The sequence below is a fragment of the Parus major genome, chromosome 5 (genome assembly GCF_001522545.3).
Source record: "Parus major isolate Abel chromosome 5, Parus_major1.1, whole genome shotgun sequence".
NCBI classification, from domain to species: domain Eukaryota; kingdom Metazoa; phylum Chordata; class Aves; order Passeriformes; family Paridae; genus Parus; species Parus major.
The window spans coordinates 35785272-35807932 of record NC_031774.1 but is presented as its reverse complement, the minus strand read 5'-3'; the positions used below and the strand labels follow the sequence as shown (position 1 = coordinate 35807932).

The window sequence follows — 22661 nt, the reverse complement described above, 5'->3', positions numbered from 1 at the left end:
AATTAAATGTAATATATTATTTAAAACTCCTACCTACAATTTCCATAAAGCTTCTTTCTGGATCCTCAGTAATTCTGTTTTTGCCTTCAATTCCACTGAAATTTCAGTAGCATTTTCTCAAAATCTCAATTGTCTTCACTTTTTACATTGCCAGTTGACTAATCCCATGCTTACAAAACCAATGCTGACAGTACATCAGCATTTCTGCTGCTTTTGAGGGAAGAGGTCTTTCCATGCTGCCTCACACAGAGCTTCTTTTGACTGGTCCTAACACTCTGTTCAAACCTCTCCCTTCACTGAGTCTCATTTCTATGTCAATACCTAAAGCAAAAGAGCCAATAAACCAAACTAGCAGAGAAGTCCTCCTATGTTACAACTTTTGAAAAAGACAGGAAAACATTATTATTACTTTCACCAGTTCACTCGTCCACAGCATCCTTCTCATTAATTCACCGTCTCTTGGGCTGTTTAGACTAATAGCATTTTCACTCAGGAACTGCTAGTATTTCTAAACAATGCCTTATGTATCTTCATACTGTAGGACCCTAGCTGAACCAGAGAATTATAGATTCTGTTATTTTTGTAAAGGAACTTTAAAAAAAAGAAGTCAAAAGTAGTATTTCACGTCAGTCAGATAATTGCCAAGGCAGATCAGTCAAGATTTTTTTCCTTCGCTTTGCTTGATATAAACCTAAAAAATTATATCACTTGTTCCCAAATCTCATCAAGACTCTTCAGTATATGAACTACATAGGATTATCATTGCTGTCAATGTAGCTGCAGTATAGACTTCAGAAGTGGGATAGTTGCACAAAGCATGCTGAGCCAATTCATCCGTTACAGTCAATGGTGTTACAGTAGGGATTATTTTATTCCCCCTGCTTTGTAATATAGTTTTATGCTGTACAAAACCAATCTAATTCATGCCACTTAATGGATGGTTTAAGCAGAGTGCTATTTTGCCTCTTAGGAATCATTTCCCTGAGATAAAAGCAAATTACTACATTTTACTTATATTCAAATAACAGAGGATTGTATATTAATCACATACCCATGGCATTCTATGTGAAATACACATCTACTGCTGGGATGCTAATTAAAACCAATCTTAGTTACACAGGAAATTATTTTTCTAAAATATATTTACAATCAGTGAAATATGTCTCTGGGCCCAGTTCTGTTAGGTATTGAGCAATTTAGCACCAGGAGAAGATTTTTTTTTACTGGGTAGGATCAGATATGATGAGATTAAAAATCTAGCAAATACAATACATATATGTGAGTTTATATTAGTAAACAATGCTGTCCATACAATTCTGCGTGAAAAACTGAAGATCCAGTTGTAGACAGTAAATACTAGGGATGGCATCTCAGCCAGAACACTCAGAGATGGATACATATTTTCCTGTGCTTAAAAACAGTTTCTTGAGAGGAATGAAATCCCACGAGACCATTTTTAAAGTAAGCATCACTCACCGAATCTTTTTCCGATCGCTTCTGTAGCCTGGTTTGCCAGTGGACAGCTTGCATGACAATGGCTTCCCACCTTCTCTCAAGGTTCACGATTATCAGCTGCATGGACTGGTGATCTGCATTTAGGTTGCAGGTCTCCTGATCATCCAGGAGGTGCTGGCATAACCGCAGCACAGAGGCTACCCCACGGCGCCTCTGCTTGATCTCAGAGCACAGGGACTGAAGGACAGACAAACAGCAGATGTCAGCATGGAATATTTTGCAAATTGAAACATTATTATTATCTGACAATTTAGTGGTGCCCAATCTCTGTCTTGCAATATTTTTTTCAGGTCTTCCATAAATTCTCATACTTGTGTCAAAGCTTAGTGTTTTATTTTCAGATAAATACAGTCTTAATAGCACAGACACTACGTTCAGTCTTCTTCAAACAAATGCCATACATAGCTAACTGTCTCAATAATGCTGAGAGTTTTATGGTGTAGACCCGTTTATTCTTCCTTTCTTTTTCATTCAACTGGGACACATCTGAAATTAGTTACCCTGACAGTAATCAGCTTCAGAAATCCTACAGAAAAATAAGTGGGAAAAATTGTAGTCATGCAATGAGAATATGTATATTTTTAGAAAAAACAATAGAAATTATGGGTCATATGTGCCCTGTCACAGGAGAAACATTACAGAAGCAGAAAATTCAGTATAAAATAGTTTACAGATGTTTTTTGTTATCATAAAATATTTTCAGAGTAGTTCCATATTCAAGTAAATGTAGGAAAATGGTGACAATTGTATCATCCCTGAATGGTAGTAATTCACTGTATTTATTTCATATACTGATTCCAGTGCTCCTGAGAATGCAGCCTGACATAAACTGGACGAAGGGAGATGATTGCAAAACCCTAATATTGAAACTTGATGGGGGCCAGGATGTGTTGGTTCTCTACCAAAACCCTAAGAAACTGTACTGAGAATCTTGTTGAGCAACAGAATAAATAATGCATCCTGCATGCCAGAACTCGAGTGAGTTCTACCACGAGGAAACAGTTAATGACCTGGGGTGCTTCCAAGCATGGTTTAATCCATGATTATACTCTACTGTCACTGAACATCAAACCAGGATTTTTTAAACTCATAACAAATTTTAATAATAATTAATCTATGAAGCTGGGGTACAGAAGGCAGAAATGTATGTGAGGATGAGTACTTCAACCCAGGTCCTGAGATCCTTTACTTTTATAACATTGCAAGGCTCAGGTATTCAATAATTATCATAGGGCTGTGCTACTCCTGAATTTAACAGGACTGTGCTCTACAAATGAGAGCTTTCCAGATAATTTAAATTGTAACTTGCCAACATCTGTTTCCCTCTGTGGGACACCACAGATGAAAGTGCATGACCCCATGAGAAAATTTGAACCATCATCTTTTTTTGAAGACAGGCTGTTTGCCTCTAAGCTTCCAGTTAATGATAGGAAGCAAATAAAAAAGCCACTACATCTCTCAAAGCTGTACAGAAGCGCTAACTGATAAAAAGCCAGGATCACATTTCTTAATTTTATTAGCAAAACAAAAACATTCTATAGAAAGTGAATTCCAGCTCCACAGTAATGTGTCACTGCTTCTTTAAAAACTGAAATTTATAATTAGAAATTTCATAACTCAAAGGAGTATTTTGCTGCTGTTCTTGATCAATAATTTTAATAATATCAATAATATTAAGATCAACATAAGATAAATAATATTAAGCTGCAGAATGAACCAAAAGGTTGGTACAGACATCTAAAAACATGTATCTTTTCTTTGCATAGGGATAGCATGCAAAAATCAGGGATTTCTTATAAAGCCTTCAAGAGAAATGATGATTAAACTCACAAACATAGCTGAATTACTAATCTACTTTCACTAGCACAATTGGGCCATCCTAACAGATTGCTTATTAATCAACAAGGGTAAACAAGGCAATGCAATCTCATTTAAAGCAGAAGTTTTAATGCCTAAAAGTATTTGTGTTCAAAATGTTATTCCCGATAAACCTTCATTAAAAGACATCTTAAAATGATTAAGTACATTTGATTGTAAAGTACACTGAGTAGTATAGTAGCAGGTGGACATTTCATACAGATGTTCCACTTATTGATATAATGCATTCTATAGCTATTTAAATTACCCTAACTCCATAATAGCTAGAATTCTATTACTTCTGTAATGAGAGAACCCTGTACCTTTAATATTTCTGAATTTTAAATAAGGTGAATGACAAATTCCCAAACCACTATTTATGGCAAAATATGACCAGGAATTTTATTATTCAATTTATACCAGAGCTGCATTTTCACTTACGTTTCCTGAACTTGCCCTTATTTATTTTCCCAGAGTTCATTACTAGTTTCCTTCGTAGTTCTTGATGTAACCACCACGTCTGGCACATTTCCTTTCTGACGCTGTTCATTAGCTTAATGTCAGATCAGGAAAAATACCAGCCAACCAAACCAGACCAAAAAGTCTATCTAAAGTCAGGGTCCTTATTTTATATTTTATAACAGCTAGGCAATTCAGGTTTTTTGGAAATGATGGTGAGTTATATACCAATCACAGCCAAATTTATGTAGGTCTGCATTAACTTCATAGAAGTCAATATAGCTCAGAATCTGGCCCCATACCATTAATTTACTTTGATCTAGCCGATTAAGTCATCCCTTATAAATATTGGTCTTTTCTGATACAATGCCTTTTAATATGATGAGGTAAGGAGAATTGCATTCATAAGCCATTATAGGGGACTTCAAGTGAGGCCTTTACATTGTGTTACCTGAAAGCAGAGCTACAGCATCCAAGTCATTTCTAATTTATATCAATTTTACACCAGCATAATAACAGTAGCTTTACTGAAGCTATTTCTGATTTACATGGCTGTGACAGTACAATTAGGCCTATGGCACTTTTGTTTCAATTTTATTACATGATATTATGGTTAATATTAAACAGGAGAAGAATGAAGTGCTTGTATCTAACAGTGTATTGAAATAGTTGGCTATAGAAACAATACTTTAAAACCCAGAGAACTTAATCATGTAAAGACATCTTTAAACCCTATATAATAGCACTAGCAATAATGAATTTAAGCAGTATTAGGGTCTTGTATCCAGTGACCTAAAGGGACACATTAATTGCCTATATCCCATGACATGATATATACACTGTGGTGGTGTATATCCATCCAGGTTTTCCTATTGTTAAAATGGCATTCTTGTATAAAAACCTGTCAATACAGTAATTGCACATGGAAAGTATGCTTCCAGGATGACAGTTACTTAAATTATTTGCAAGGTACATTCTACATTGTGAATGTAGAAGCTATAATTCATGTTTGATAAAAGTCAATTAATTTAAGAAAGGAAATATGATGAGTATCTCTATTGAGCCTTGGGCCTTATGGTTTACAGCCGCTGTAGTGAACTACTGGGCACTTGAAGGTTCAGAAAATTAAGATGTTATCTAACTGTACACTGAGGTGCATCACTTAGGCTCATGTAGTCTTCTGTGTGTGCAGAAGACTTACTGAAGTGTAGATTCAGAGATCAGACACTTTCAGTTTTGTCCCCTCATACTATAATGTGTCCATTGAGCTGTGGTAAACTTAAACACAATCCAAATCTCTGTAAATGTGCAAGAAATGTATTCACTTAAGCCATTTGCAGTGAGACTTAAACAAGTATTTGACTTTTTTGCTGCAGGCTATGAGTATACACGGTAACTGCAGATGCTGTGTATGAACTTGACTTTGTGTCTGAGTCATTTGCCTCACAACAGATAGGCTGATAACATTGAGGGGCTAGTCATTAGAATGTTTTTATGGTCATGGCTCCCCATACTGAGGATTCCTGTCCATGCTGCTAGAATCTTGGAAGGTTTTACTTCCCCCTGCCTACTCCTATTTCCAGTGCTTTGAAGTTATCACACGCATAGCTAAAAAGGGCTAGCTGAAACTACTTTCACAGCTTGTTAATACCATGACTTAAATCATCTGGAAAGCCCCTGCTGAGGCAAATGACATCAAACACTCCTTCCAAGCCAAGGGCTAATGGCACTATCTATGGGGATGGAAGTGGCCATGATCTGAACAGAGGGTGCTTGGCTTAGCTGCGTGACTCCTAAATGAATGGCATATGACCAGAAACATGTCTGCAGCTTTAGGCAGTGCCAGAGCATATGTGAGGCATAGAAAGGTAGGAAGTTGAGGAATGTTATAGCTCCTCAAGCCCCAGTCAGTCTCCATCCTTCAGCCTTCCTGCAGCATATCAGCACCTGAGCTGTGCTGCACCACCTGCTCCCATGACTGAAAGACCTGTAGTCTTAGAAGTCAGCATTCTCACATAACATGTAAGATGAGTTGGCCACTGAAATGTGTTACATCAATAATCTTGACCTGGTGTTTAATATTAACTATTTGAGATTTTTGATTAATTCAGTGGGACTAATTGTTCTTAAAAGTAGCTTTAAAGTCTTTGTAAAATTAGTTGAATTGCCTTAAACCCACATAATCTAGACATTCACCACATAGATTATTGAGAAGTTTTTATAGTTTCACTTATTACATACTGTTTGGAGAATCTATTTTTATGGGATCTGAAGTTTCTTGTTTTCACTCTACAACTGGACTAAATGTTCATCTAGAGATGGCCAGAGTTTTGAAAAGAGTCAGATAATGACAAACAGTAACTTGAACAGATGGATTTTCTTTGTGCTTTCAGAAGAAATACCAAGGTATACTGAGATATGTGCTATTTTTGAACTTCTGTGTATGCATGGGCAATGCTGGCTGTTTTCAGGAACACAAAAGAAGCTGCAGATAAATACCAGATCTAAGAGGAAGTGTCTCTCTAACCTTGGTCTGTTAAAGGCTTACTCTTCCTCCTTGTTGCAAGATGTGGGCATGTAAGGGAATGATACACTTCTGATGGCACCAGTTCTTTGATGGAGGATGGATCTGCTGCTCTTCAGTGCAACAGTCACATGCAGAAATTAAGGCAGGATCTGAGAATGGAAGTCACCTTTCTGTGTATGCCAATCAAACCTCTTAGAATTTATTTGCTTTTATTCCTGATTTTTGGCTACAGCAGCATTTCAGTTTTTAAAAGTGATAATGTAAAACTTTTAAGTATCACAACTCACAGAAATAATACATTGTTAAAAAGAAACAAGAAACAGGAAAACAGGAAAAAGTATAGAGGAAATGCTTGCAAAGGTAGGGTAAAATTTAGTTTTCAGTGTTTTCTGTGAAATGGCAATGCCTGTTGGAACTTCTCAGGGTATGCATTCTTACAGGACAGAAGGGGAAAAGAAAAATTTTTTGTTCTGAATGAAAAAAAAAAAGTTCCACAAAATATATTAATAATAGAGTAATTCTTTAAAATAAAAAAGCTAAATGACAAAGACAGAAAATGAATGATTACTTGTCATTGTTTAGAAAAATACTGCCAAACCTGTGTGCTTTTGCTGATTTCAAGGTTAAAAGAATTTGTCACATAATATGGGAAATCTACTCAGTTGCATACTGTGTGACTTAATCTATATTGAAGCTAAATATTCTATAAGTATGCAGTGAAGTGCAAAAAACAGCAATTGAAAAATGACATGATTAAATGGCACAACATGCAATCATTTGCTCTCAATTATATCAATGTATCTTCTTCATTTCAAGGAGGCAGGCAGAAATATTGTTTTTTAAATGCCTCTATTAAATTGGGCACCAATAATAAAATAGATGAGGGCCCTAATAAGCTCATTTGCGTAACATATATCACACACCACAAAACTATTCTCTCCAAACAGGTTTGTTCATAGATCTGTCTCCCGGTTGTCACCAGTCTTGGCTATATTAAAAGATTTTAAAGCACAAAGCTTGAAGACCATTCAGTGAAAAACCTTTGTACTTAACCCTTGAGATAAATTTAATGCTAATTATGGAAAAAGTATTGATATAATATCTTTCCTGTCACATTTTATTATGATGACAGTCACAACAGAATCTGGGAGTGACATTTTAGAAATATCATCTAATTGCAAGTCAGAAATACAGAATGACAGTTTAAAGTAGAATATCACTTCTTTCAAAATAGTGAACTGGTTGTCTTCATTTAAAAGCCCTACTTTTAATAGTATTACAACCACTAAATTGCTACATTGATCATATCTCTGTAACTCTCTGCTTAGCAAAGTGTTACGATATTTCTCTTACAAGAGAACTGTATCTCTTTCTAGACATATTAAAAATGACAATGAAAGGAAAAAAGATTTCATTTTTTCACTGCCTTTAAGAAAGTACATAGGGGTTTGCATTCTACCTATAAGCAAGTATTTAATGAATTCTTTTCATTAGCTTCAAAAGGTTACATTGGTATCTGTACTTATCTGTAATAAATAATTGAATAATTTATTATTATAATATGTATTATTAACATAATATATTATTTATATGTTATTTTATTATTATTTTAATAATTAAATTCATTAACTAGGTAAATATATTTATTTAGATTAAGTAAAATATTTACTTTTAAATAGCATTCCATTTTTTCTCTAGAAGTAAAATATATGCATTAAAAACAGTCACAATTCAGATTAGATGATTCTGGATCCATTCCATAACAGCTACTACTATATTTGTACAGCATTCTTTAACTCCTTTGTTCTATTCCTTATGCCCATTTAAGTACTTCAAAATATTTGTTTGTAAGAATACCATTCAATGGTCTGTTATTTAGCTCATACTCCCATGTAACTAGTAATATGTAATATACTCCTCTTCATAAATTAAAAACACTATTAAAATTCCAGACATATAAAACAATATGAAGATTAAGTTACTATAAAAGAAACTATAATAGCTTACAGATTGCTTGTATCATTACGAAAGCGCTGGTATCTATTACACTGTCTCCCTGGAATAAAGAATGCACTTTTGGCAATAATCTGTTAAAAAAAAGTGCCCATTATTGTTAAGATGCTCCTATCTTAACTCTAAACTAGTGTGCAATTACAGGAAAATAACTTTTAAAAATAAAAGTAAAACAGTGTTGGATGAAAAGGAATCTTCCCTACTGAAATACAACATATCTTTTTCAAGCCTTATTTTTCTTGTGTTTCATACATGGAATTAGATTAATTTTTAAATGGAAGTATTTTAGAGCTATATGCTACACAATTGGAAGCTGGGGTTAACTTGGTTCCAGGGAATAAGCCATGTCACTCAGACAGAAGAGCCAGAGGGGGTGGCAGGAGGATCCCTTTTTCTAGCCAAGAAAATTCCTTGCATGGGTGTACATCAATACCCGTAACTCTCAAGCTGAGGTTCAGATGTTAATATTGTACTTACTCCCTTTCTTAATCTAGTTCCCTCATAGGTGGTAGATGTGTATTTTTGCTGTCCTTGTGCAATGGGTCTGGTATTTTCCAAAATACTGTGAGAGCTTACCCTATTCTGAATTACAGAAAAACATGTCCTGCAGTGTATAGGTATTACATTTTTTATGGGAAAGCAGCAAACATAAAATAGATTAGACTATTTTTTTGGAGGCTTTGGAACAGGAAAGGGGAAATAAACACATGTAATAAGTAAGGAAAAAGAAATTTCCTTTGGCTTTTTTCTTATGTCAATGATGTAAACTTTGCTTGGATACAAAAACATACAGGTTGAGCTGTGCCTGGGTAAACTGAGGAAAATAAATTGTGATGTTTTCATGTCTGTCTGTATACGCACAAAGACAACAAACAGGCTTTTCCAGAAATTCTGTTCTTTATCTTATTTCCAAAAAGCAGTGCATCCTCAGAATGGATATACATTCTTTCACCTTAAGCATAAATATACCTACACACAGCTATGGTTTCAGTTCAAGACAATACTAAAAATCCCCAACAAGAGAAGCTACTTAGAGCAGAATCAACCAGATCCAGGCAGCACTGTGGTGAGGTAGGGTCACCTCTCTCAGATGTAGGGTAGCTAGCTCAGTACTTAACTTGGTACGTAAGATTAAGATAAGCATTCACATTGATTAGGGAAGTAGATGTCCCTCTCTACTCAACACTGCTGAAGCTGCCTCTCAACTCCTGCGTTCAGTTCTGGTCCCCTCTCCAAGAAAGAAATTGGAGTGCTGGAGCATGTCCAAAGAAAGGCAACAGAGGGGTCTGGAAGGCAGATCATACGAGGAGTGGTTGAAGGAGCTGTAATTGTTCAGCCTGAAGGAAAGGAGGCTCAGGGTATCACTCTATAACTACCCTCTCTACAACTACCTGAAAGGAACTTAGTGCCATGGTTTAGTTCACATGGTGGTATTCAGTCAAAGGTTGGACTTGATGGTCTTGGAGGTCTTTTCCAAAATTTACAATTCTATGATTCTATAAATATGTCAAGTTTTAAATTAATGCTAACTTGCCTCTTGTACAAGTTAGACGGACATGACTGACATACACAGTTTAGTCTCAGGACTACAAGAAGGCTTGAATTAGAGGGAAGGACAGAAGAAGGTGATTTGGTCAAAATTAACTGTGCATGGCAGTCAAAAAGCTACGGGTTATCAAAAGCCAAATGTGTGGCCACAGTGTCTGTTTGTCTGTGATGGTCTTAGAGACTCAGAGCTACTCATACTGTTGCACCTTCAAGTGCCATTCTTCCACTGCCTGGACAATAGCATTGGGGCAAGAAAAATAGACAGGATGGGAGCAAAGGGGCCATGAAAGAGGTCTTCACTTCTGCCTTCACTAATGCTTAGAACATAATGAGGTTGCTCTTATTGTGACCAAAGTATCCACGTGACCAAATGGTCCATTGTGATCAAAAAATGATCCATGAAAATAAGCATCAATGTGATAAAGGGAAAGATGGTTCCATAAGAATGACATTGCACCATCAGCCATTGAAAAAATGCACGGAAAATCCATCAGATTAGGGGCCAGGCCTTCAGTTTTGTTCTGAGGCAAGGAAATGTAGCTCTTGCCTAACATTAAAAGAGTCATCCTTCAAAGGATAGACATCCACATACTATTTCTTCCCCACTGACTTCATGCAGTAAGCATAATCTAAGCCACTCTCCAATCCCTAGAAATATGGTACCAGTAAAATCTCATTTCTGACTGACATCTCATACTTGTGATACATAATTTACCTGATAAGGACTGCAATAAACACTAAGGAATATATATTGAAGACCTGTTCTTTTACACTCATATTCTTACTCATACTAAATTACACTTTACCCTGCAAACAATTCTACTAAAATCAATAGATTTCCTGGCAGTATGAAAATATTTTCAGTGTAAGTAAAGGTACTCATACAGTCCGTGATAATACTCCCTATTGGGATGATGGTCTTTTAATTTACATGCAAAGACAAAACTTGGGAAAAGTGTCCAGTTTGAAACCAAAATTAAGCAACAGTCTGCTAGGTCAGTGATCAACCAATTAAAGAAAAACCTCATTAGTAGGATTTAATGGGTTCAGAGACACTATTCAATCAATGATCCACTAATATTGGATAGATTTGCACCTGAAAATGCAATGCTATGACTACAAAGGGGCAGTTATAGACAATCAAAAAAATCATCTAATCACATGCAGTAGTACAAAGTGAACCTTGATGGAGACAGCGCAGTGAGTTTTGTTAGCCTGTCTTAAACTCCCAGTCCATGCTGTGCTTTTTTTCCTACATGTTATCAGTAACAGAGGTAAAGCTTTGAGGCCAACCAAAGCACCAACCCTCTCTGTAAATTAATGCAAGTCAGTCCTGGCTTATTTTTAGGGGAAACATTTCATTCTCCTTATGTTGCGTCATCATCTGCTTTCTTCTCATTTTCCTTTTCCAGGTTGATAGTAGCAGAAGAGAATGACTCTGGTTTTGCAGTAAATAGGTCTTCAAGGCAATAGCAGAACAATAAGCAGTCTCATTTTCAAAGTCATTTGGATGGATCAAAAGAAAAAAAAATCAATTATATCTTCAATCATAATGAAAATAATTGACAGAATCTTCTCTCAAAAGAGGCCATTTTTTTTTTAACTTCTACACATATGACTCTTCAGGAGGCCATGACTGAGACAGGGAAATACAGCACAAAATCTGTAGGTGTCATTGATATGAAAGTCTTGGGAAAGGAACTGTAAGCCCTTTGCCACTATGAAATTTCAAGCTTTACTTTGTAATGGCCAGTTTGGCACAGCTTTCTCTGTAAGCCAGTGTCTTCTGTGTTGCTCAAATTGAGTGGTATCTGAAGTCTCTCAAGCTTACCCATGACAAGAGAATTAAGAATAGATTCCCAGTACAGTAAGAAAGACAAGGACAAGGGCTCAATTGTCTCCTCACCAGTTTCAGTTAACAAGATGGTTCAAATGAGCACCCTACTGCACATCCAGGAGGACTGAAAGAGAAATTTGGGCTTAACCTTTCTGGAAAAGAAATAAACCTGTAATTAGTGTAGAAGAACCTCACAAATATCAGTAAATCATTCTAAGTTGGAATTGCAATTGTCTCATCCCCAAGTCCCTCTGTCCTAATGATACTCCTCCTGATGATTTGTGATTTGTCTCAGCTAATGGAGAATGTGAGCCTGAGCTAGTCATTTAGAAGCAGGTGAGGCACCTCTTCTCCATAGCCTAAATTTTAGATATTTTGGATGCCTAAATCAGAATGAATTCATTGCACCCTAAAAGTACTTTTCTCCCAATTATTAGAAAAGAAACTCAGAGAAGATCTGTGCCCTGTAGCTAGTCTGTTTTAACATATGCATGTTTTAACCCATGCTGTTTGTGGGGCAATCTTCTTGGTATATCAGAAATAAGGGGACAGTACATAAAATAGACCCAAGAAGTAATCAAAATATGATTTTTTAGCCTAAAAACAGCCACTAGGTTATTCTCTGTCCACCAAAGCATTCAGTATATTGCTGTATCTGATCTCAGTTCTTCCTATTATTAGAGAAACCTCCATCCCACATCCCAGTCTTAGTCCAGAGCTCTTCTGTCTATTTCTCCCAGCAAAGGGAGTAATTGTGGGGGGAAAAAGGTTTAGACAACTAGATATTATTTAAGATTAATTTTTAAGTTTTGATTAATCAGAAATTAAGTAACAATGTAAAAAAACCGAGAATTTAAGGTTTAGGATTCACAGCCAAAATTAGATGATGGAATGAAAACTGTTATCTCAGCAGAGCATTTATTCTTGAATGGGAATTCTATGTCATATCAGTGTTGCCTTAAATAGGGAGAGCTTGTTGAAGCACAAAGTGAACCTTTTTTCAGTGAGTAGTAAGTATATTAAGTCAAAATCTGAGGTACATTAAATATCTAAGTGTTCTGTGTTTATGTGTATTTGCATATATACAGAGTATTGTGCATTGATATTTTAGTATATTAAATCAACTTAGAGATACAATCATGTATTGCATTGGGGACAAAAAATATGTATGTGAAGCTGCTTTACTATAAAGATGTGGCTTCCCATTTCAGTGGTCCAATGAAGTGCTACTTTGGGATGGTAGGTCATGGACATTCAGTCTGAATTTGCTTCAAACCTTAGTGAGAAGCATCAGGCTACATCCAGCTTTGGAATCCTACCTGGTTTTGTACAATTTAGTAATGTATGCATTTCTGTTTGCTAAAATTTATTCCAAACAAAATCTGGGTAAACAATTCTTCATCTGTGAGAAGTTTTAGGTCTCTGAAGTCACACTTCTTTTAGACTCCTTTTGAGAAATTTATTAAAACTACAATAACTTTTTTTTTTGCCATCATTGAGGTGTGAAAAGGATTAAATCCATCTTGACTTCTTTTGGACTTTCTGTGGGAGACTGTTTTGCATACTTTTGTTACATGCATATTGAAATTCTGTAGTTCTTTGATTGCAGCTCTGCCAGAAACATCATTCTAAAAACTGTAAAGGATCCAAAATGCAGTGGTGAAAGCAATTCCTGACACCTCTAGCAGGAAAGCACTTTCTTTAATTTCTGTATCTCCAAACCTTTATTCAACATTAATAGTTTTACTTCATTTTGGCCATAATCTTAAAAGTTCCCAAACTCACTTGTGTTTTATTTGGCTGATGTACGTTTAACTGATTTTTTTGTATGAAGTACAGTGCTGACTCTTCTACAAACTTTTCAGTAAATATAAAAAAGCATTGTAAAACATATTGACTATTAATTTCCAATGTAACCTATATTATTTAATAAGAAAGTTTAGTTGCCTTAGGCACTGGAGAAATGAGAGATGCTGCTGAGAAATACTTTTTATTTAAAAATGGCAATACATCATCAGGTATGCTCAAGTCATAAATGTAGTAGAAGATGAAAACTTACAGTTCTGAATGGCTCTAATCATTAGAAATAGTTACAAGCATCACATAATTTACACTGTTTACAAGGCAAACAGAAATGGCAACAAATAATACTAGCTGTGGAATTCAATAAACCCTTGACTTTTAGAAATTTCAAATGAGAAGAAATCTTCATCATGTTTTGTATGATTAAGTAGTCTGATTTCTTTAATGGATATATTGACCAAAGTCAATGAAAACCACAAGCTTTCAGTACTGGTGAAAACCAGGACTATTTTTGTTAAAGACACAAATAAAGATTTAAGAGACAGGTATGACTCTATATAGCATGTTGCTTATTGCTTCAAATAAAACCAGATCAGAAAATGACATGAAAAGCAACATTATTTTTGCCAAACACGATTTAGTGGAAAATCTCTGGTAAAATCCTGTTCTGAAGAGGAAAATCTTGTTCCCCATCCAAGTTTGGAGGAGAAAGAGAACAGGTTCCTTTATAAATCTTGCTACTGAAAACACTAGAGGCTTTCCCAGTCATACATGATTGAGAAGGGATTCTGAGACAGACAGGTACTCACAAATCTAAGCTTATTCTTGAGTATCTAGTCTGTGAGCCAAAGCCAAAACAGCTTTTTGAGGCTGATCATTTCTCTATATAAAACACTTAAAGTCTTAAGTTTTATTGCAAGTGACAGAAATATATGACTAATTATTTAGGCTCCCTTGCTGCTTTTGGAGGGCACTTTGCAGAGAAAAAAAGCATGCTTTTTTGAAGTCCCAGACACATAAAAGAAACATGGCAGACCACTTCTACTGACAAGCTAACAGGCACATAAATTTCTGGGTAGATCTTACTCAAATGAAACTTAGTAAAACTTTCATGAAAGAATGCAAACTCTTTTTATTATTGCTTCTCATTCTTTACAGCTCCAAATCTCTCCTGACCCACAAAATAGCTGTACATTGTTAGTCTAGGAAATCAGTTGTGCCAATTATCAGTCTCATTACATCTGGTATTTCAGGGGCTAGAACTATGTGTTTACCTGAGAATCTCATATTTCATTAAAAAAATAAGTCCTGGATCTTGCCCTCATGGTTTTCTGTGGAAAGCTAGAAAACATGAACTCAAGGGACTTAAAGAGGAATAAAAAGCATGAATAAATAAAATAAACATATGTTTGTAGCTATGACGAGCTCAAGAATTTGAAGTATTTTTTTATTATTATTATTATTTTCTTCTACATCCTGTGTCTAGTCTACATTTTGTGTTGCAACAGAAGAAATAACAGGAGTCAGACACCCAGGCTTCCCCCTTTACAGCTCAATATCTTGTGTTCATTCTTTCTCCCCTCTTGAATAGAAGCTGAGCTTAGGCTACACTTGACTTTCTGTGAAAACCTTGAAAAGTGATTTAATTTCTATGTATTTTATTTCCTTCATTTCTAAAAAGGGGATGATAACAATACCTGCCTTAAAGTTTAGTGAGGCTTAGTTCAGTAGTGTTTGTGCAGCATGTAGAGCTCCTTGACTGGACAGTACTATAGAAATTCTGAGTATTATTATTACAGAGGAGTGTTCCAAAAGAAAATAATGCAGTAGCCAATTCTTTAATAAAAAGAACACTCAAATTTATATGGCATGATTTTCTATAAAACAGCCCAAGAAGTCAAAATAGTTTCTTACTAGTGAATTTAACAACTACTCCTTCCTCCACATCACTCTCATCTTGGGTCCCAACTGCATATGAACTACACATTCAATTCATCCTCCAATTCCAAAATGGAAGGAAAACACCTCAAAAAATGGAATAACTGTTTTTCCTAAGGCATAAGTGTAATTTAAAGCATAACATTATGGAATGAAAATCAATGGCATTGTTGAGTTTATTTTATTAAAAATGTTTCCCTGTGTACAGTGGCTGTGTGTATTGGGATGGTTCATCACAGTAAATTTCCATTAAGAAACAATGATTCACTTACCACAGTGAAAGCAGTAATAAGGTTAAACTCTTAAGTTAAGTGGAAAGTAAGTCAAACTAAACCCCAGCAGGTTTTCTACTAGTGGCATAGCTAATGTTTTTGAAAATGTTCTAAATGTTCTTTCTCAAATATATGTATTATACATTGCAGTATTGTTAATTATATCCATTTTCTCTTTTATACACTTCCCCAGGAGATCAGTGAAGAATGGAAAACTTACTTATAGTGGATTTCAGATTTAATGAGACAAAGATGGTTCAATATATATGACAAAATGATGTGCTCTCACCATATATGATGGGTAATTATTTTTTATACTCTAATGGCTACCATTTTGAAAATAATTAATGTATTATTTGTGTAATTAATAGATAGTCAACCAAGTAAGGAAGCACTCTGGCTGCATCATGGTAGGTGATACTATACTGTTTAACATCCAACCTTTTGGTTAACATTTAACCTTTTTGACATACTATCATGTCATATACATATATAAAAGATTTAATTTGAGAGATATATGCACAAAATAAGTGAGATTGGTATGGTATTCCTCTCTCTCTCTCTCTCTCTCTCTCTCTGTGTGTATATATATATAAATTTAGATTTAAAAAAGCTTACCTGAAATTAGATTTTAAAATACATAGTTCTGCACTTAAATAAATGCCATAATTATCTACAGAAATAAAAATGTCCAGCATTGCCTATGGAATATATGCATCTATTGCTGTGAAGTTCTGCAGGTCTTTCAACAGTCCTTCCTAATCGCTCGCTTTGAAGTTTGCTGATAGATCAAACAGAATCATCATGGCCTTTTTCCCCCATTAGCAGAAAACTGCAAATCATTAAAAAAATAGTGTTGATGTCATAAGAAAACTTGAAATTGCTTTCAAATGGACAAGTTCAGGAGCCTGAAAACCACTGACTTTATCTACATTGACACACACTTCTCATTAATCGTCATGATTAGAATATGAAGAGTTAAGGAATGACTAACTGGGAAGAAAATATTTCTGCTGTTGTTTTCTTGAACAGTTGTACAAAAAAAAAAAAAGGTACATTTAGAAGTGTTGGCAACATACTCTTTGAGGTGCATATTTAAGAAATTGTCCATCACCTTGACAGTGCTGTTGTCCTAGACACCCTGGTGTACTAGTGGAAGAGAAAAAACCTCTTTACCTCTAAAGCTTACAATGACTTGTGATTCCTTTCTTATTCTTTGGTCAAAGATCACTTGTAGAGTAAAGCAACCTGTAATGATGACTCGGATGAGGGTTTATTTAGAAACTATGAACAGAAGAAAATTGCACAGTTCTACCAGGTGTGTTTGCTAAATTAGCCCTCTTTCCTGAACGTTACTACTACTTGTGGGGAACGGAACAAAACATGCAACCTCCACTAAGTCGATTGCAAAGCTGAATACTGGCCTGCCATTGAAAGAGCTTATCATCTGAATAAAGCATTGTGGCTACAATCTTTTCCATCCTTTCTATAAATCTTCAGGCTTAGGCTTAGGATGTGGCCTAGATTAATGCAAATCTCATAGGGTATACGTCTTTTCCACGTATCTAGTCACCACAACCTTGAATGTTTTCTCATGTATGCTAAATTTAGCTCACTGTAATTGTTACCACAGATAGGCTGTTCTTGACTCATATGTGCCGAGATATAGGTTATTAAACTGATGATCACACAAGACCTTAATTACCTTATGCAGAGAGTGAAATTCAGAGTGAAGCTTTTGTGATAAAATTCAGCTGCTTTTTTTTTTGCCCCTCCCCATTTCAGGGGGGTTGGAAATAGATCATCTTTAGGGTCTCCTCCAACCCAAACCATTCTATGATTCTATATTTTACAGTAAAGTCAAAGGAAAGAATACTATTGCTTCTGCAACTGTGGTGCAATTAGCCTTCTAAAGCCTCCTTTAGCAAAAAGTATTTCAGAAATAAATATTATTGTAAGGATTCAATAAAATAAACATGAGCAAACACATAAATGAAGAAGAAAATATATAATTAAATATATACATACATCACATTATGTTATGTATAAGCTAAATATTTCATCCCACCATAAAGAAGAGTTTCTCTACGAAAGCCACGATAGTTTTTTTATTACCTTAAAATATTGCAGTTGTTTCTCAGCATTCATTGTTCCTTCATTTTCTTGTCTCAGACAGGAATTGAAGATGAAAAGCTCTGTATCTCTCAGCCACCCTTTCAGCTCTTTGATCCTGACCTCCAGCTGCCTTACCAGGCTGCCGCTTTCAGGCGAGAGCAGGTCACGTGGACCTAACCCACTGTGCCCTACCATTGTGTCTTGGATCTTCTCTCCTAGGGTTTTCTAATGCATCAGATAAAAAAAAACATAGATTATTATGTACCAAAACATATATAGGTTAATGTGCAACAAGAAAAATCTGTTAAATGACTAGAGATGTGTTTTTTTTAATAATTATGACTAATATCAACCAATTTCATTCTTTGTTTCCTTGTTTCAATACATTTCCATTTTCGTACCCTTGTTTCTCACTTATGCTGTTCTCTCTGGGTCACTGACTTTGCTAGAGGGATTATAAATCAGTGTTTAATAAGAGTAATTAGGGACAGAGGAGACAAAATGCTTCATAACTTTGTAAACTAGTTACTCTACAGAATTTGTCTGTGGCTTTAGACACTTATGGCCGTAAAAGCTGCTGGTTTCTAGGCAGCAACAGAAAATATGACAATCACTGAGTTCACCAGACTCCTATCCAGGGTACCATTTAAATTTTTGGAGAAACACTGAGATTTTTTTTGAGGTATGACTGCTTGGTTATAATTCCCATTCATGTAACCCTGGGGCAGTTAGGTGACAAAACAGCTGGTTTGTTTTTAAAAATGGATGAACTCATTCAGACAGCAAAAATCCTCACTGCTCCTGAACATAAGGCCACTTTTTTAGGCGAACAAATTCGAATTTCAGTTCTCTGTGTTAAGCATCCACTTTAAGATAATGGACCAGAATAAACGTTCGCCTCTTACTGCTAATGAAACTAATTTACTCCAGCTTTTCAAAGTAGTATTTCTAATAACAGAATCACTGAATAACATTTTGATAGTGGACGCTGGGTGCTTAATGAGTATTCTGAAGAGGCCAGGGATAGAAAGTTACCTTCCTTTTCAGTATTTTGAAAGGCAATCCTTTAACATCACAAGAGAGATGTGCTGTTGGCTGCTTCTTCTATGCCAAGCAGTATTTTATCTGACCTATAAGAGGCTGTCAGGCTGACACTTATTATAAGCATTAGATCTGTGTTACTGATTGTAGAATATTGAATATACACTGACACTCACATCCAATAACCTTTTAAACTGATAATTAGTCGTGGTTAATTGTTGTAGCATGAAGATACAGTTTTAGGTGACCCAGTATGTCTGTCTGTTGAAAGTGCATGCTGTAGAAAGTTACTGGAATATAATTTATAACAATGAAATTAGCTTCCAAAAATAAGCTTTAAAACACGAATAAAATTAGAGCAACAGATATTAATCTGCTATGTGACATTCTGTAAATCACGTCTTTAGGAGATCATAACTGAAAAAACATGCTTTCTTGGCAACACCCTTCTATTTTCATGGTGCAAATATTGATAATTTGAAGACCCTCTGTGGAATCCAGCACTAGCTATTGTTTTTATGCTGCAACAAAAGTAGCAGCAGGAGGTGAAATCAATGCCCTTGGAGGGTAGGGTCACAAAAAAGAATTTATTGCCACTTTTTTGTTCTGGAACAGTTTGCAATCATAAATTCTTCATAAACAGAATACTTCAGAGAATGGTCCGTCTTCATAAATATACGACAGAGGACATCAATTTCATTTAATTCACAATTTGTGTCAGCACAGCAGATGCCAATGCCTGCCTTGATAGGGTTGTTTAATATGCAATTGAGACAGAGTAATATTCAGCACAGGGGACAAAATTTCACAGATTAAACTGTACGCACCACTGACATTTCATTCTAATGTATTTCCATTCCACAGTGTTCACCTTAGATGAAAGTAATATTAAAAACCATATCCCTCTATTTTGCCATTGTTAGAAGTTTAAATCCTTGTCTTTAATTTTTTTCATGCCAATTAAAATGTAATCATGCCAATTAAAACAGTATGTCTAGTGCTGTTAGTTTCTGCAGAGGTTTTTATTAAATTAAACAAAACTCTATCAAACTCTGCTTATTATTCATGAAACTGCATTTAGCAGAAGAACTGTAATAGTTATATTTTATTTTTTTGTAAATGCTGAAATTAATGGTAATACTTAATCTGGAGGTATATTTTGATTTTAACATACTGAGAAGCAAAGGGTTTCAAATTTTTTTAAGACAGTTTTCCTAGATTTTAAGAATTATGATCTTATTTCATAGTTTTAGATACTACCAGATTGAATCAGTGCCACTGAATTAAGATGATTAAATACCCTGAAATTCATAAATGTAAGGCTTACATCTGAAATTATTTTAAAAATAAAAGTTGTCATGATCAGATGTAAAAGGCTGGGTTTGTGAATCTTTTTTTAATCAGTAAATTTATTAATGATCAAACAAGTTCAAAATGCTTATGGTGATGTTGCAGATTAAAATTTAAAGTAATAAGCTCACTGGTCATAAGGCAAATTTTAACATTTTCTGACAATTTGCACATTTAGAAGCAACTCTGCTTAACTAAAAAGCCCCACCCTCTGAAATGGCTATTGCATTACCACATAACCTTAAGTGACACAACTCAGTATTTAAAATGCTGTTGGCAGGTTGCATGTATAGCTTACTCATAAAATATTATAAATACTATTTAAACTAGGATAATGGCATGCAAAACTATGCAATGTATTGCTAATATCACACATCTATAATTAATCATTTAAAGTAATTTATAAATTTATCTTACCCTTGATTTGAAGTGAAGGCAATTAAGGAGAGAAGTGGATGGAAAAATATATAGTTTGACCTCTCTCCCTCAGCTGTTTTACAACAATAGGACAATAGTGTCTCCTGCACAGTGCCATCACCGGTCTCTGGGTAACAGAATCTCTATATTGCTTTTTTTGCCAGATTCTTGTATCTCACTCTTTGGCTGAGACCCAGCCCATCATAGCGTGAAATGAATTACATGAAACTTTTTTGGCTTTTATCAAAAGTGAGATGAATACAACAGCATGAAACATATCCTGGCTGTATTCTCAGCTTCAGGTATGCAGATTTGTACTGAATCCGTATATTTGTTTTTGAGCCATCAGTGTGACCTGAAATATGCAGTGACAACCCCACTTTTCATCTTAAAGGTATAGTAAATAGTTAAACAGTAGATGTCTCTAACATGTACCTTCAGAATAAATTCTATTAACATTCACTCAAGCATGACAGTCAGTGTATATCAGATATACTGCATTATAGTTGACTTGGTGCATACCCGTAATACATGGCATATTTTACTTACATTTTTTATGTATTAAAGAACTAAAATTATTAAAGTCAGACAGGAGACAAGCATGGAATAAAAAAAATCAACAGAAGAGGAAAAGGGTATGGAGTTTTTATAATAGAATGAGTAGCTTGTTTGAAATGTACGTGGTGGATTGAAAGAGAGAGATATTTGTGCTCCAAATTAGAAATCAGACAGACAGTGTACTTCAACACACAAAAATGTACACATAACCCACAAACAGTAATAAAAATGCAAATACCCCAAGCAGTTCCCATTTTTCATTAATTGAATCCACTTTTTCAAGGAGATCGTTTGGTAGTAAAACACCACTTTTCTTCAGAGCTTCAACCTTACTAAGCAGTTCCATCTTTTTTGGGTGCCTGATTGACATTTCTACATTGTATCTCTAAAATGAAAAGAAATATATAGTATTAGTTGCTGTAGAGAGTTTTCTCCATAAAAAAATCAGCTTTAATTGTATGTTCTTGGTTATGCCCGTTCTCTGTTTGACATTTTCTAATTTTATTTTTTTTAAGCACAAACTTCTCATAACATAAGAGATTTGGGTACCAAGCACTTAGACTTGTGGGTGACACATCTATGCAGGCAGTTAGCAATTGATTACACATAGTAATGTTCACTCTTTCACAATATTCACTTGTACAATAATACCCACTAACCATCTCCCATCTGAATCTTGGTCTGCTCTTGCCTCATTCGGGTTACTGGTATCTTATTTTTAAAATAAGCTACTTTAGCAAGTTACACTGAGGTTCTTCATGGAAAATAAACCAAAATGAAACAAAAAACCCCAAGGAAATAATTTCATACTTATGTTTCCTCTAGAGTTTATTTATTCTCTCTCCCATTGTGTTTTCCGTGCCACACATGGGCCTGAAAATGTGAGTTTGACCTTCGAAAAACAATTAGAAATACCTCCCTTAAAACATAATTCCAGTTGCTTGATTTTTAGTGCATCAACCAACAGGAACAGTGAAGTGGCCCACATATGAGAACAGCCATAATGTTAATGCAGTCCAATAGTTTGTTCAGGTTGAAAATACTTTCTATTTGTGTGCACTGCTATTTATTGTTTAAAAAAAAAACAAACAAAAAAACAGAGAAAACAGTTACAAAACTGGAAGCTTCTTTCAGAAATTCTTTCATAGGACTTTCTAAATATTTAGGTCTATATTATTTACATAGTCTATAAAAATGTATTTTAATATACAGACAAATTAGAAAATAAATATTTTTCTTAAAACTGTATTCTCCAAAAACCTGACTTCTCTATTACGTATATAGTTATTGTAGTGTTTAATTATGTTTTCATACTTGGTACAGTAAATAAAAAAAATTAACACATAAGCATCCACATATATGTACCCTCCATATAGTTAAGATAATTAAGTGTGGAAAAAATTCATTGAAA

At 34.9% G+C, this 22661-nt stretch overlaps 1 protein-coding gene across 5 annotated transcripts in view; it reads right to left on the bottom strand.

Annotated features, from left to right (window-relative positions):
• The window catches only part of AKAP6 (A-kinase anchoring protein 6), a 258093-nt gene that overhangs the window by 25558 nt on the left and 209874 nt on the right, over window positions 1-22661 (bottom strand). For all 5 annotated transcript variants that reach the window (XM_015631792.2, XM_015631791.2, XM_015631795.2 and 2 more), the window contains 3 exons: window positions 21489-21635; window positions 17885-18109; window positions 1477-1692 (listed from right to left, as the gene is read on the bottom strand). In XM_015631792.2, the coding sequence (XP_015487278.1) occupies window positions 1477-1692; window positions 17885-18109; window positions 21489-21635 (588 nt within the window). The remainder of the gene's footprint in view (window positions 1-1476; window positions 1693-17884; window positions 18110-21488; window positions 21636-22661) is intronic.